This window comes from Pogoniulus pusillus, chromosome 8, assembly GCF_015220805.1.
Source record: "Pogoniulus pusillus isolate bPogPus1 chromosome 8, bPogPus1.pri, whole genome shotgun sequence".
Classification (NCBI taxonomy): Eukaryota; Metazoa; Chordata; class Aves; order Piciformes; family Lybiidae; genus Pogoniulus; species Pogoniulus pusillus.
In genome coordinates, this window is record NC_087271.1 from 29,284,676 (window position 1) to 29,298,378 (window position 13,703).

At 38.1% G+C, this 13,703-nt stretch overlaps 1 protein-coding gene across 27 annotated transcripts in view; it reads left to right on the top strand.

Annotated features, from left to right (window-relative positions):
* Positions 1-13,703, top strand: part of ADGRL2 (adhesion G protein-coupled receptor L2) — a 166,776-nt gene that overhangs the window by 96,566 nt on the left and 56,507 nt on the right. For all 27 annotated transcript variants that reach the window (XM_064147865.1, XM_064147869.1, XM_064147882.1 and 24 more), the window contains exon 4: positions 12,684-12,793. In XM_064147865.1, coding sequence (XP_064003935.1) covers positions 12,684-12,793 — 110 coding nt within the window. The remainder of the gene's footprint in view (positions 1-12,683; positions 12,794-13,703) is intronic.

Genomic DNA, 13,703 nt, shown 5'->3' on the forward strand with positions numbered 1-13,703 from the left:
GTGGTTTGCTATGCAAGGCAATTAAAAGCTGCCCGTTAAGGTTCATTGCACTATAGGAAATCCGTTGAATATCACTTAGTAAACAGAACTGACATGGAAAAGGTACATGAAGATGGGCAGAGAGGAGATATAGATCATAAATTAAGGACAGATTAGTATGAATTAAACATATGCAAATAAAGTACTTTTTGGTGTTACAAAGTCAGCAGTAGTGATGAAAGTTAAAAGTTTTCATTTGTAGCACAAAGGAAATAGAATTTAGAGATTATTATAGTGAAGCTGTTTAATTCACACGAAAGGAATAAAGAGTAACATGGGTTTGAGAATGAAAAAGTAGCTACAGAGTAGTGCAGAAATGAGCAGGTCTCATACTCTGGAAATTTCTTTCTTCCACAGAATAATCTCCTACTTAAAGTAAAAAAACCCGCACCTTTTGACCTGTGTGGCTCAATTAAGCTTTTTAGTTGAGTTCAACAAGAAAAAACTTCTTTATTGAATCCCATAGATTCTGTCTGTGCCCAGGGTATGCATTCTAAAAAGGGAGTGGCCATATTCATGGCATTTTGACATTAATGAGGTTGCTGAAATAGAAGAGTTTAAGGATCAAAGGTACAAGCAATAACAGTGTTTTACAGCATTTCTCTTTTTTTTTGCTCACTAATAATAAAATTGCTATCTAATTGCATAATAAATTGGCCATGATTACTGAAAGACATAGATAATCTCCCCCTTTACATTTTATTTTCTACATATTGCACAACAATAATTGTCAAAAATACTATGGCCACAAATGAAAGAGGTCTTATTTATTTTGGTGAATGCAGTGAGCTTGGATGTGCTTTCTTTAATTTAGTATAGTAGTCAACTTCTATGCTTTTGTTAAGAAGTTGTGCTGGTAAAATAAAATGAAACCAAGAACTGAAGTAGAATTCCTGTATTATGTAAAGATTGGATGCCTGTCTCATCCATTATTTAGCATGCTTATCCTGTTTATATCAGTGACATAAGAGTGCGTGCTACTTTCTCAGAAGAGTACTGTCTTTGCCGCTTCACAGCACAGTGCCTTGTACTCCCAAGCTTGCACATGGTGTTAGCAGATATTTAAAGCACTTCAGCCTAACGTTTTATAGGTCATGATGAACCGAGCCCATAAAACAAGTTACCGCAATGAAGTTAATGCAGTCTTAAGAGTGTTACATAGACGGAATGCCCAGTATTCAGTATATTTTTAGCTTGCTGTAGGCACATCAATGGGGAGGAAAAGTTCTTATCACATAGATTTTTTTTCCATTATAGTACAGCAGCTGTTGGAACCTTTGAATTTCAGTATCTTCTAGCACACACTTAGTATAAACAAAAAAAGCAATCAGGTAGCAGAATCATTTATTTAATTGAGCAAAGACATCTATATTATTTTCTTACTATCAGTCTGTGATCTTTAACCTTACTGTTCATTATTTCTCAGATATATTGCTTCTTGTAATACGTACCTATATGATAAAGGAGCAGTTTTGTAATATATGTAGTACACACATTTTCCCAGCTGTGTACAATTGTCTTACCACCATAACTCAAGTTAGTGCTCCTTTTGCTCTGTTTAATACATTAGACTGAGTTTAAGTGTAGCTGTAATGTGGCAGTTCTGAACTTAGAATCTTTCCCTGTTTACTGAATTTCTTGACAGCACTGAACTGAACTTTATTATTGCACTCATATAGGTGTTTCCTCATGGTCTAGTTGACTGGATAGGGCCGGGTGCTAGGTTGGACTGGATGATCTTGGAGGTCTCTTCCAACCTGGTTGATTCTATGATTCTATGGTCTAGAATGTAGTAGCACTGATACTGCCTTCAGTATATTATTCTAGCACCAGCATCACTAGTGGGTATAGAAAACATGATATAATTTGTATATTTAGCTCCTTAGATAACTTTGCTGCCTTTGTGACAAAGATACAGCAAAAGAGCAACTCCCGGAGTTACATGTAAAACAGGAGCACTTTGGATAACGTACTGTGGATAGAACACATATGAGTTAGTACTCAGTTATCATAAATGCCATCAGCAGTGCCTTGTTGCTTTTTTATCAGCTACTTCCTGCTGTCAGCCCAGTGCTTATTTCAGTAGAGAAGGATTTACATCAAGTGTAATGTAGCAATATGTATAGCTAACATGGGGTTTTTAATTGTGCAGGCACATGCAACTCCTTCAGTGGTAGACAGTTTTATGAAAGAATTAGATCATTAATATTTTTGACACAATTATCGGTGCATTAACAGAATCAAGCCGGTGAATTTTCTGATTTTTTTTTTGCAGAGGTGCTTGACTTACATTAAAACTACCCACAGCATATGCAGGACTTTTGCAGATGCAAAAACAAGCAAGCAAAAGCAGCTTCCTAAACTTTGTTGGGCTTAATCCTGGAAGTTCCGAGAGTTAGAAAGTGCACAGCTCAAAGCAGTAACTTAATCTCTTAGCTTCAAATAACAACTAAGAAAGAGGTATTATACTTGCAAGTTAGCACAGAAGGATACTTTTGCAGAGGAAGTCCTATACCTGGATGTCTTGCAAGCTTTCTAGATGATAATTGGATCCAGACATCACAGTGGGTAATGAATAACAGTGCTTTGGCCTCTTGCTCAGCATTTTTCTTCAAGTTTTATTGAGCCATAGAAATTGGTCACACCATAGCCCTGTGGAATTGGTAAATATGCAGTGGTGGGCACATGGCCTCTGCTGATGAAAATTATAACCCAAAAAGGGGATATTCCCTGAGGCAAGTTTACAAAAACCAGTTTATTCTTTTTCACCCTGTAAAACTCATCTTACGTACAGGATCTCTTGCATTATTACAAACTCTAATCCTCTGAGTGGGTAATTAACGGACCAGAAAAGCCATTTGTGGAAAGAAAGAACCATAAGGGTGAAAAATATTTCTCCACTGAATGATCTTTAAGGAGTAAATAATTACAAGAGTGAGAGGTTTGGGATGACCAATCTAAATCTGAGCATAATTAGGATGAACACAGTTTGAAAATCGAAGCAGTTGGCATGTGCAACAATTCTCATATCAGAAGACTAATTAAATATTTAAAAGCCCAAACCCCCTCACTATTCACAGAAAAATAACCTGCCACAAAAGGGTCTGTAACTTTGCAGATAATTAGGAAGGGTTACAGGAGCGGGGGGGGAATCACAGACTGGCTTCAAGGTTCTGCAAGGTCATGTCTTATTATGGTGTATCTTTTATATGGTCTGATAACAAGTTTCTTGCTAATTTAATCTAACTAGGGCATCCCATAGCGATTTCCCATTTCCCTTGTTAAAAATGTGATCATTTTTCTATATGCAAACTGCAATAGATGAACATTTTTATAAATAATTGCTCCTAATTGATACAGTCTATAGTACTTCAATTATTCAAGGGGAACACTTGTGCTAAAAGTTCAGCTGGAGATGCCCCCACCACAGCCCCCCTTTTAAATTGTCCTCATCTTGTCTGTTGTAGAGGGAAGCCAAAGGACACCGTGAAATCATGTTGCTGTGATGGCCAGTTCTGTCAATTAGTAGGTCTTACTTTCCTGTTAGAGCTAAGATACATCTATATTTCTGCAAACAGAAGAGCTGTGTTAAGCTCAGGAGACTCGTGGCAAGTTAAGCTGAATTTGCATTCGACTGACCTAGAGGTCCAGTTGAAGTATGAACGCTAAAAGTGTACCAAGGCTTTACATTTCAGAAGTTGCAGTAACAAAGCACACCTGTCTTTTGAAATGTCTTATTTTAGTAATTAAAGTGGGTGATTTTTAAAAATATATTGAGGATCTGTGCAAATTAACGTGATGGATAAAGCTTCATGTTTTCAATATTACAATTCTTCTAGTTACTCAGTTGATAATGACTCAGAAACTGTCTTAAGTTATATAACTTCTAACTACATGATGAATATGTGGCATGTCAAGCTATGGATGAAAAAGATTGACAGTGCTGCAAAACAGAGTTTTAAAGGGTTTAATTCATCCTATGCTCTTTACCTGAGAGCCTTTTCCCCTGCAGGTTTGCCTAAGGATTAGATACTGTGCTTCAGGATTTGCACTTGTATTTTCTGTGTGCTGTAGTGCTGTGCTTCGGAAATAAATACCCCTTTGTAAGGGTCTGATGCTATTGACCACACCTACGTTTCTCCCCCGAAACCTGCTCAGACGTGCTGCTGCACTCAGGCTCATTCAGTGTATAATCTGTGCATCTCCCTCAGATATTCAGTGCAGCGCTACTGAAGTTTTCATTACTAATTACGCATAGCTGCAGGCTGTTTATTTTGTTTAAATGATGAAACATTTAATTGGCTCTTTAGAACTGATACATTTCAGAAATGTGGATCTGCTTGGCTTAGTTGGTGTGTTAAAACAGACATTGCCTGTAATCTCATGCTGCATTTTGCTTGCAAATACACACAAGCATAAATAACATGACAAGATTATGAATATAATGTCATTTTCACTTCTTCCTCAGGTGGGGTTGCATTAGAAACATTTCCTCTGAAAGGCAGCTTTCCTCTGTTTCATACTGTTGCAAAGTTTGGATTTGTGCCTATGCAAACCTCACCTGGAGATTGTCCCCTTTACTTTTGCACACCTCGTTGCAATTCACGGAATCACAGAACTTTAGAGGTCGGAAGGGACCCCCAGATATCAATGAGTCCAACCACCCTGCCAAGTCAGGATCCCCTAGGGTAATTTGCACAGTAACGCATCTGAGTGGGTTTTGAAGGTATCCAGAGAAGGAGACTCCACAACCTCTCTGGGCAGCCTGTTCCAGGGCTCTGTCACCCCCACTGTAAAAACGTTTCTCCTCATGTTGAGGTGAAACCATGTTCCCACTTGTAGCTGTTGCTCCTTGTCTTATTGCTGCTGACTAGCAAAAAGAGATTGGCCCCTTCCACTTGACATCCACCCCTCAGATATTTGTACACGTTGATAAGATCTCAGTCTTGTCTTCTCCAGACTTGATGCTAGTTTTCCTGTCTTTGCATTACAGTCTGTTCACGGGCTCTGGTAGTTCTAACAGGTCTTTCATATGTATAGTAGAAAGTACTGGGGACAGAAAGATGGCATTATAAAAGCTCTTTAAAAAGTCAGGAGTTACATTTCCACTGAAATCTACATGTCTTTTTCCACATCCCCACCAACCCGTATTTTATTGGATTACTGGAACAGGCTGCCCAGAGAAGTCATGGAGTCTGCTTCTCTGAATGCTTTCAAAAGTCATGTCGGTGTGTGTCTGTGGCCTGACATAGGTGATCCTGTTTTGTCAGGGGGGTTGGACTTGGTGATCTCGAGATACCCTTTCCAACCCTTAACATTCTGTGATCTCATGCTCCAGTTTCAGATTAATAATAAGAGAACATGAACACTAGAAGACAAGCAGGTCATAACTAAATGTATTAAAATCATAAGAAGAAATTGAAAGCAAGAATTACTTTGACCTGCAAGTCTGATATACATTCATTGATGGTGAATCAGACTGGATAATACTAAGAAAGGGCCTCTGGGAGTTGCATGTTTTCTTTTCTATTCTATTATCTGTTTGGAGTTTTCATCCTTAATGTGTACCTTAGACTCCCATAAGATTACCTTGTGTAAAGGAAACACAAACATTGCATATTTATTGGGCGGACAACCCTATGGTGCAGCTTTTTCTGCAATATCAGTTATACACTGTTTAGCTTCCTTATGTACTCAGTAATTGGGAAGATTCAACAAATCATCAATATTATGTGTAAACAACAAATAGAAACAATTTTCTCTTTTTTTTCCCCCTCCAAAATATTTTTCATCCAAAACCACTATGTTTATTGTTGTGGTGGTCCTCTTGCTAATTTCTAGCCTTGTTGTTTTAGCAGTCAGAGGAAGATCTTAGAATCATAGAATCAGCCAGGTTGGAAGAGACCTCCAAGATCAGCCAGTCCAACCTAGCACCCAGCCCTATCCAGTCAACTAGACCATGGCACTAAGTGCCTCATACAGGCTTTTCTTGTGAGAAAAGTGCCTCCCTGGGCAGCCCATTCCAATGGCAAATCACTCTCTCCTAACATCCAGCTTATACTTCCCCCGGCACAACTTGAGACTGTGTCCCCTTGTTCAGTCGCTGATTGCTTGGGAGAAGAGACAAATCCCAACCCCCATCTGGCTACAACCTCCCTTCAGGTAGTTGTAGGTAGCAATGAGATCACCTCTGAGCCTTCCCTTCTCCAGGCTAAACAACCCCAGCTCCTTCAGCCATCCTCATTATCCAGAAGCAATTCTTAATGATCGTGTTCTGGTTTTATATGTGCTTATGTATGTGTATTTCCCAGATTTTCTTAAGATGATGAAAACTGCCACCACTGCACACTAAATCTGTTTTGTGTTTGAGCTAAATAAAACAGGTGCATTTTTTTTTCTGCATGCTTGTTCCTTCCTAATAGTTTTAGAGGACCTAACTTGAAAATAATTTCTAGAAAATTTCACACCTGAGTAAGGAAAATTGCCTATGTGGCATCCTGGGCTGTGTAAAGATGGTTGCAGGACTATGTCTGTCTTCAAGGAAGCATCACTCTGTGGGAGTGTGCATGCTCACTCTTTCTGCACGAGTAGGGTTGTGCTACTGCTGCAGTTGCTGGAGTGCCATGGATACTGTACTGACGGCTGGCCAGGGCTGCTTCAAATCAGAGCTTTGTAGCACGGCTGAGGGTTTTTAGGAGGACTTTTTTTCGAGCTTTGGTTAGGCCAAATTTTTTTTAACTCACTAGGTTTCAGAATGTAATAACGTATTTCTTTTGAGATTAGTTGGAGCTCAGAATTTAAAAATTCCTTTAAGAAATTACCTACTATGATACATATTTGTGCATATATGTGGATCTATACACACCCCTTAAAATAAATCTCTTTTCTGGCTTTCATATATAAGTTTTGCACCTACTCTCTATGACAAAATTAATAAGTAATGTCTGACATCTTCCTACATACGTTATTTGGAGTTTAAACCACCACTCCTGTTATTAGTGCATCTCCATACAAAAGCAGGAGCACAGCTTGCATGGCAGTCATAGACCTAATGGGAATACTCTGAGTTTTAGCAGGGATTTTACCTGGAGATTCAGGAACTTTTCATTTTAAAATACTCTATTGTTAAAAAGTCTGTATATGGAGTGTCATCATTCCACATTCCCATCTCTTTTTACTCAGGCTGCAGCTCACCCAGGGTGAATAAGGAACCAGAAGACCATATGGACTATGTGGTGCTACAACTCAGAGTTTATGTGCCTCAAGTGGTGTTTAAGCAGATTGCTGCAGGCGATATGTAGGAACATGTCATCATGATAGCTTTTAAGTATTTAATCAATATGCTGAAAGAGAAATATTGTCAGATCTGACTTAAAAATTTCAAAACATACCAAGGTAGATTTCAGAAATACATTGACAGTTTTATTAAAAATTAATTTTATTTCCTAAATGTGGCTTTGTATCATATCTTTTTTTTTTTCCCTTTTAAAAGTGAAGTACACATGACTTTGTGTGTGTGCCAATTTTACCTTGCTTAATGTGAAACAGAAAGATAACATTCAAAATACCCAGAATTATTCTGATAGCCCATTTCTGGCTAGACAGGAACTCATGTCCTTTTCAAAGCACCATGTTTCTTTTATGATACTGACTTTGTCAAAGTTGTGTATATAAACCAAAAGCCTTTGAAAGATAAATTATGGTGTGTGGACATTATACACCTTAATGATGCAAACTTCAGGAACCATTTGGAATTTTGAGTATCCTGGTGTGACTGAGATGACTTACCCATAAAGATGGCCTCTTCCCTTAGTCAGTCAGTTTGATCCATGAAATGCTAATGTCTTTCTGCTTCTCAGATTCCAGTACTCCCTGGTCCAATCATGATATACTGTGTTTTTCATTCTAATGCTGGAGTATTTGTTCAAGTTCATAGATTTTGCATTTTTAATCTTCCTTAGAACAGTGGTGAAAAATGGCCTTTGGCAGAAGATAATGAAATTTTCTTAATTTATATTTTCAAGCAGAAACTTCAATTGAAAATGGCATCCTATGGCCTGGAGACATAGCTCTAGTGCAAGTTTCAGGGGAGCTGTAATAATAATGCAATGCCAGCAGTGACAAGGAACTATAGGACAGTGAAGAAGTAATTTCAGAAAGAAAAGAACATGCACCAAAGCCTTGTTGTAGCATATCTAATGATCTTGTGAAGATTCCCAATGGCTTTTGGAGCATGACAGGAGAAACTAATGTTATCTTGCCAAAACAGGAGACCCTACTTAATCAGCAGAACAAGATTATTGATTAAACACCTCACAGAATAGATTGCACACGGAATCTCATCTTCATACATTGCATGGAGAAAAGTGCAATAATGAGCATAAGATAATACAAAAAAAGAGCAAAAGCAATTTGTTAGGAATTGTGCAAGTCAAGATTTAGAGTTGGAATACAAACAAATTATCATGAAAAGTACAGCTGTTCTTAAAGCTGAGCACAGACGGGGATGGGTAGAGCAGGGACATGACTCCATCAAGAGCAGAAGATACTTGCTAGCAGCCTGACTGCAGCTGCTTTACATACATTTTTTTTCTGTTTGCATCTGAAATGTGAAGGGGCCAGTCCTCATTTTCACAGCCTTCTTCCTGAGGTGAAGGGAGTTCAGACATTGTACTTTAACTGTTAATTAAACACTCCATTTGATTTTTAGATTACTGTAAGCGATGCATCTGCATTACAAAAATGTAACCTTTCTTCATTCATGCTAAAATACTGAAGAATCAAGTGTTAGAGTACACAGTTGTTCCGTGGATTCATGAGAATAGAGATACTTCCTGCAGTTCCCCTTGCAAATCTTTTGCCACTGTTAGCAGAGGAACTTGAATTATCATTCCTTCAGTGCTACAGTTAGTCTTAAACTGACTAAATTTCAAATATCATTAACATGCTACCTTTCATAAATCAGATGTTATTAGTTTGTATAGAGCTCTTTGCAGATCTGTTTTATTTCCTTGTAAATGACAGTTTCATTGTGCCATAAATCTTTGTGCAAATTGTCAGACTATTAAGTGTGAAGACATTTCTCTGTGTGAGATCATCTGAATTTTAAGATTGTAAAATAAAACCTGAGAATTTACATATTTTGATATATACTAAGCCAAGGAAGTGTACAGTGAAGTAGGTTACACTTAAATGATACTTAAAACGTTCAGAAAACTCTACACGCTGAAACACTACAGAATTGTGATTCAGCTTCTTAAATGATCAGAAATTTACAGCTGCTGTGGTTGCTGCAGGGTTTGGGTTTTTTGAGGCTTCCCAGGAATTGAAATATGATCACTTCGTTAAAAAGTTAACTGAATGTTCACTTTTAAAAACATTAATATCTTAATCAAGAGTCTTTAACCTGAAATCTTAGAAATGCATGAAAATCACAACCTTACATGAGATTTACTCTGGTTTTATAAAACACGATCATCAGTGCAGCAAAATTGGTGATGTGAATGTAAAAAACCACACATACTGCACAAATCCTTCTATTCATTTAGTTCTCCAACTAAACTCGGGGAGCTGGTGGTGGACACTGGAATGGGCTGCCTGGGGAGGTGGTGGAGTCGCCGTCCCTGGGGCAGTTCAAGGCAAGGTTGGATGTGGCACTTGGTGCCATGGTCTAGCCTTGAGCTCTGTGGTAAAGGGTTGGACTTGATGATCTGTGAGGTCTCTTCCAACCTTGGTGATACTGTGATACTGTGTGTGATACTGTGGTGGTATTTGTAGCACTGTTGTGTACTGCTGGGCATAGCTCATTGGTTTAGAAATAGTGTCTCCTTCATTTTGGCCAAAAGTTAGCAAAAGGTGACCATATGCACAATGGCTGAAATCTTGTATGAAGAAATAGTCAGATGTTTTTAGAAAGTCAACAGCTTCTTGTAAACACCACTCAGTGCATGAAGTTTGACACTGACAGTGTACAAAGAGGAAAAGGCATCATTTTCTTCTGAATTATTTTTATGCATCCTTCCAATACAAGCTGGCATGAAGTTCATCTTGGTTTCCTAACCAATGGCTGTTCAAGGCAAGGTTGGACGTGGCACTTGGTGCCATGATCTAGCCTTGAGCTCTGTGGTAAAGGGTTAGACTTGATGATCTGTGAGGTCTCTTCCAACCCTGGTGATACTGTGATACTGTGATACTTTATTCCTATGAGGAGTCTCTATGGATGTGTTGCATGATTTTAACTTGTACTTTTCAGTGATGCCTAGCCTTGAGCTCTGTGGTAAAGGGTTGGACTTGATGATCCAACCCTGATGATACTGTGATACTGTGTGATACTGTGAGTCTTCTACTAGTGCAAAATGAAAGATAAAACAACTTTTATTTTGTGGGGAAACAAGAGTCCATTTTATGGAAAAGATTTACAAGTTCTGCTAGTAGTTTGTTGGGATTTTTTCCCTCCACAGCTTCCCAGACCTTCGTCAGTTTCATTCTCAAGCAATTTCTCCAAATACGTATCCATTTTATTTTTTAACAAATCAATATTTCTCTCTTAATTGCCACCCATTCAAGTGTAAAATGAAATTTTCATACAGCTCAAAGCTGTGGAAACCATTACACTGAATTAAGCACTAAACAGTCTTTTTGCAAGGATTACTTTGGCTTTAATATAAGGTTTTCATGAAAGAAACAGAAAGGCATTTAAACAAATTAATTACAAAATCATAACATCCAAAGTTTTCTCATGCTGGTTAGTCTGACCTGTGGTGTGGGGCATGAAAAAGCTCACATAGGGGTTAGACCAGAGAGGCTGATGAGGTTTTGGGCCACATTACCTTTTACTGGCTCCTGCTACATAACACACACAAGAGCAGCACTTTGACCTTCGTATGAGTACAAAAAAGTGTCACTGTTGTGCATTTTCGGTGTTACAGATTCAGTGCAGATTTTCTCTGCAACATGGGTGCACATTTTATAGCTGCAGCATGAGTCTAAAAGCCATTGGTTGTGTCATGTTTGTTCCAGACTCTCTAATATACTGTGTGAGCTGTTGCACTGAATTGCAGTGCTGTAGTGGTGTGATACCTGTGCTATGGCTGCACGAGGTACCTGCCTGCGCTATCTGGAAAGTCAAGTCACTGCCACAAGCAGGACAGAGGTGGCAGGTGAATTCTTTACCACTACCTGAATCCGTGGTTGTGTATATATACAGAAGTTGTTGGCTATTTTCAGTTATGCAAATGTGAGCCTTATGAGACTAGAAATCATTAACTTTTTTAAAAAATAAGAAGAAAAATTAACTGATAAAATCAGAGTTCCTGAGTTTGCTCAGCAAGAGGCACAGCATGTCCCGGCCAGCTCTGTACTAGTTTGATTAGTGTATAAAAAGAATAATGGCTTATATCAGAGTTCTTCAGATGTGTTTGCTATACCTTTGATGAGGTAGCATGAATTATTCTTATGTCTTTTGGAAATGTACAGCTGTGGAAAGCCATTGGTCCAAGACAGATTATTTTAGCTTGGGGTGTGGTATTCAGGGAGTGTGGGAAGTAGCAGGGCAGTAGAAAAGTTGATGTACAGCTGGAGTCAAAGGCTAGACTATTACTGAAGTTCAAACTCCTGTTATTCAGTTTGCTGACAAACAAAACTAACCCATGAGAAGATCAGCCAAGCTCTTTTTCTTTTATTCACCAAACTCCCTGACCTCATTTTTTTTCTTCCACTTCCTTCTGACTGTTTTTTTTCTGTACTGCATTTTGACCATCTCTTCGAGGTTATGTGATTGTTATTCCATTTTTAACTTTCAAGTTTGTGTGTTGTTTTTTGGTTTGTTCTTTTTATCCCTGGAAAAATGGTTGTTTAAAATCTTTGTTTTCTCTTTCTGTTTTTAACCTTCAGAAAACATTAAATTCAGTAGATTTGTGGTTAGAGACATTGTAATTAAGCTCTTCCTTGTATGAAAGTGCTTTGACTTACATTGTTAAGCAAACCATATATGTTTCAGTAATTAGCCTCCACCAAAATACATGGTAATCGATTTTCTTGCTGTTCTTTTTCACTGCTTTTCTTATTTCCTCAGACAACCATTCTTTACCTCTTCCTGTAGCCTAACAGAGGAAGCTTAGAGTCCACCAATTGTCTCTAAAATAATTAAAATGGAAATGCTAATGCTCTTTGTCTACAATAACTGTTCCAACCAAAGTCGTTTCCTTGAATCACAACAAAAATCTCTCTGAAATGTAAAACCACTCAACAGTGTGTATATCGCTAATGATGAAGGAATTGCTCATTTCTGTTACTGTTCTGTATTCAAAATTGCACTTTTTTTTCATTTTATATCTTCTTTGCATTTTGCTTTGATTTTATTGAACAGTAGTATCAAGTCAGTATATATTTGGGACAGCTATCTCTACCAGTAGGAATGACTGGTACTTGAGATAACATCAATTTGCAAATTTAGAAGTATAAAATTTCAACTGAAGTCTTGTCTTCAAGCCTCATTTATGGACTTTGACCAGTGTAGTATTAATTACCTTTGTTGGTTTATGTATTGAACTGCCCAAGTGTGAAGAGAGTTAGCACTGCATATAGTACTTTAGCATGAACTTGCAAATTAAAATTAATTAACTGACTTTATTTTCCCATTACAGGTGCAACAACCGAACACAATGTATAGTAGTTACTGGGTCAGATGTGTTTCCTGATCCTTGTCCTGGGACATACAAATATCTAGAAGTTCAGTATGAATGTGTTCCTTATAGTAAGTATAATCTTTTTATTCTTGCTCACTTCCTCTGGCCCTCACAATTAAAGCTGGAGTGCCATTAGCTGGAAAAGAAGCATATGTTTCTGGCCCATGGACCCATTATGCATGCAGAGCACTTGCAGACTAGGGTCTCCAATTAGCTTCACAAAGTGTGGAAGGAAGCCATGGTGTGATGCTGGCCAAGTGTCTGTCTGTGTTCTTAAGTGTTTGGCTTTTAAGGCTACTGTTTTTCCAGAAAACAAACTCAAATTAGCTATTCAATAGGCCAGATAGAAATTTGTACTTTTGCCCACTACCAGTTGCTGACAAATTGGCTTGGCTCACAGACTTCTAAAGCAGGAATTGACTTCAGTTTTAATCACGATCTGCTTGAAAAGGTACCTGCTGTTGTGATGACTTTGGGTGCAGGGCAAAACCCAATACTGACACTTGGAGGCAAATGTCTCAGCTTGGGGGCATTGTATGAATCTGTGCTTCAGAGGCACGTTATAATTGAAAGTGGATTCAGAGTGAGTAATTAGTAAGTTACTCGGACTTGATTCTTAAAAGCAATGGGGAAAAGAGTGAGAAAGATACGTTCACTTTTAATGTAAAGAGCAAATGTGAGTTGTGCCTTGAGTGAACTGCCAAAATTCAGCTTTTCACTGAAAACAAAGTAAATAATGAAATCACATTGAGATTCAAAATTCTGAGGTTATGGCTACTTCAGCAGTTTTGTACAATATTCTTTCCCATGCCAGTATGCTTTAGACATACTTCTTATTTCCTTGCAATAATTAATGCTTTTTTTCATTTACATGTGTGTATGTTTATAAAAGTTCTACAGATTCAACTCTTTTAACTGGTTTTGCTTTCTTGTAAGGTCATTCTTTGCAGGGACTTCTCCCTCATCCTATAACTCAAC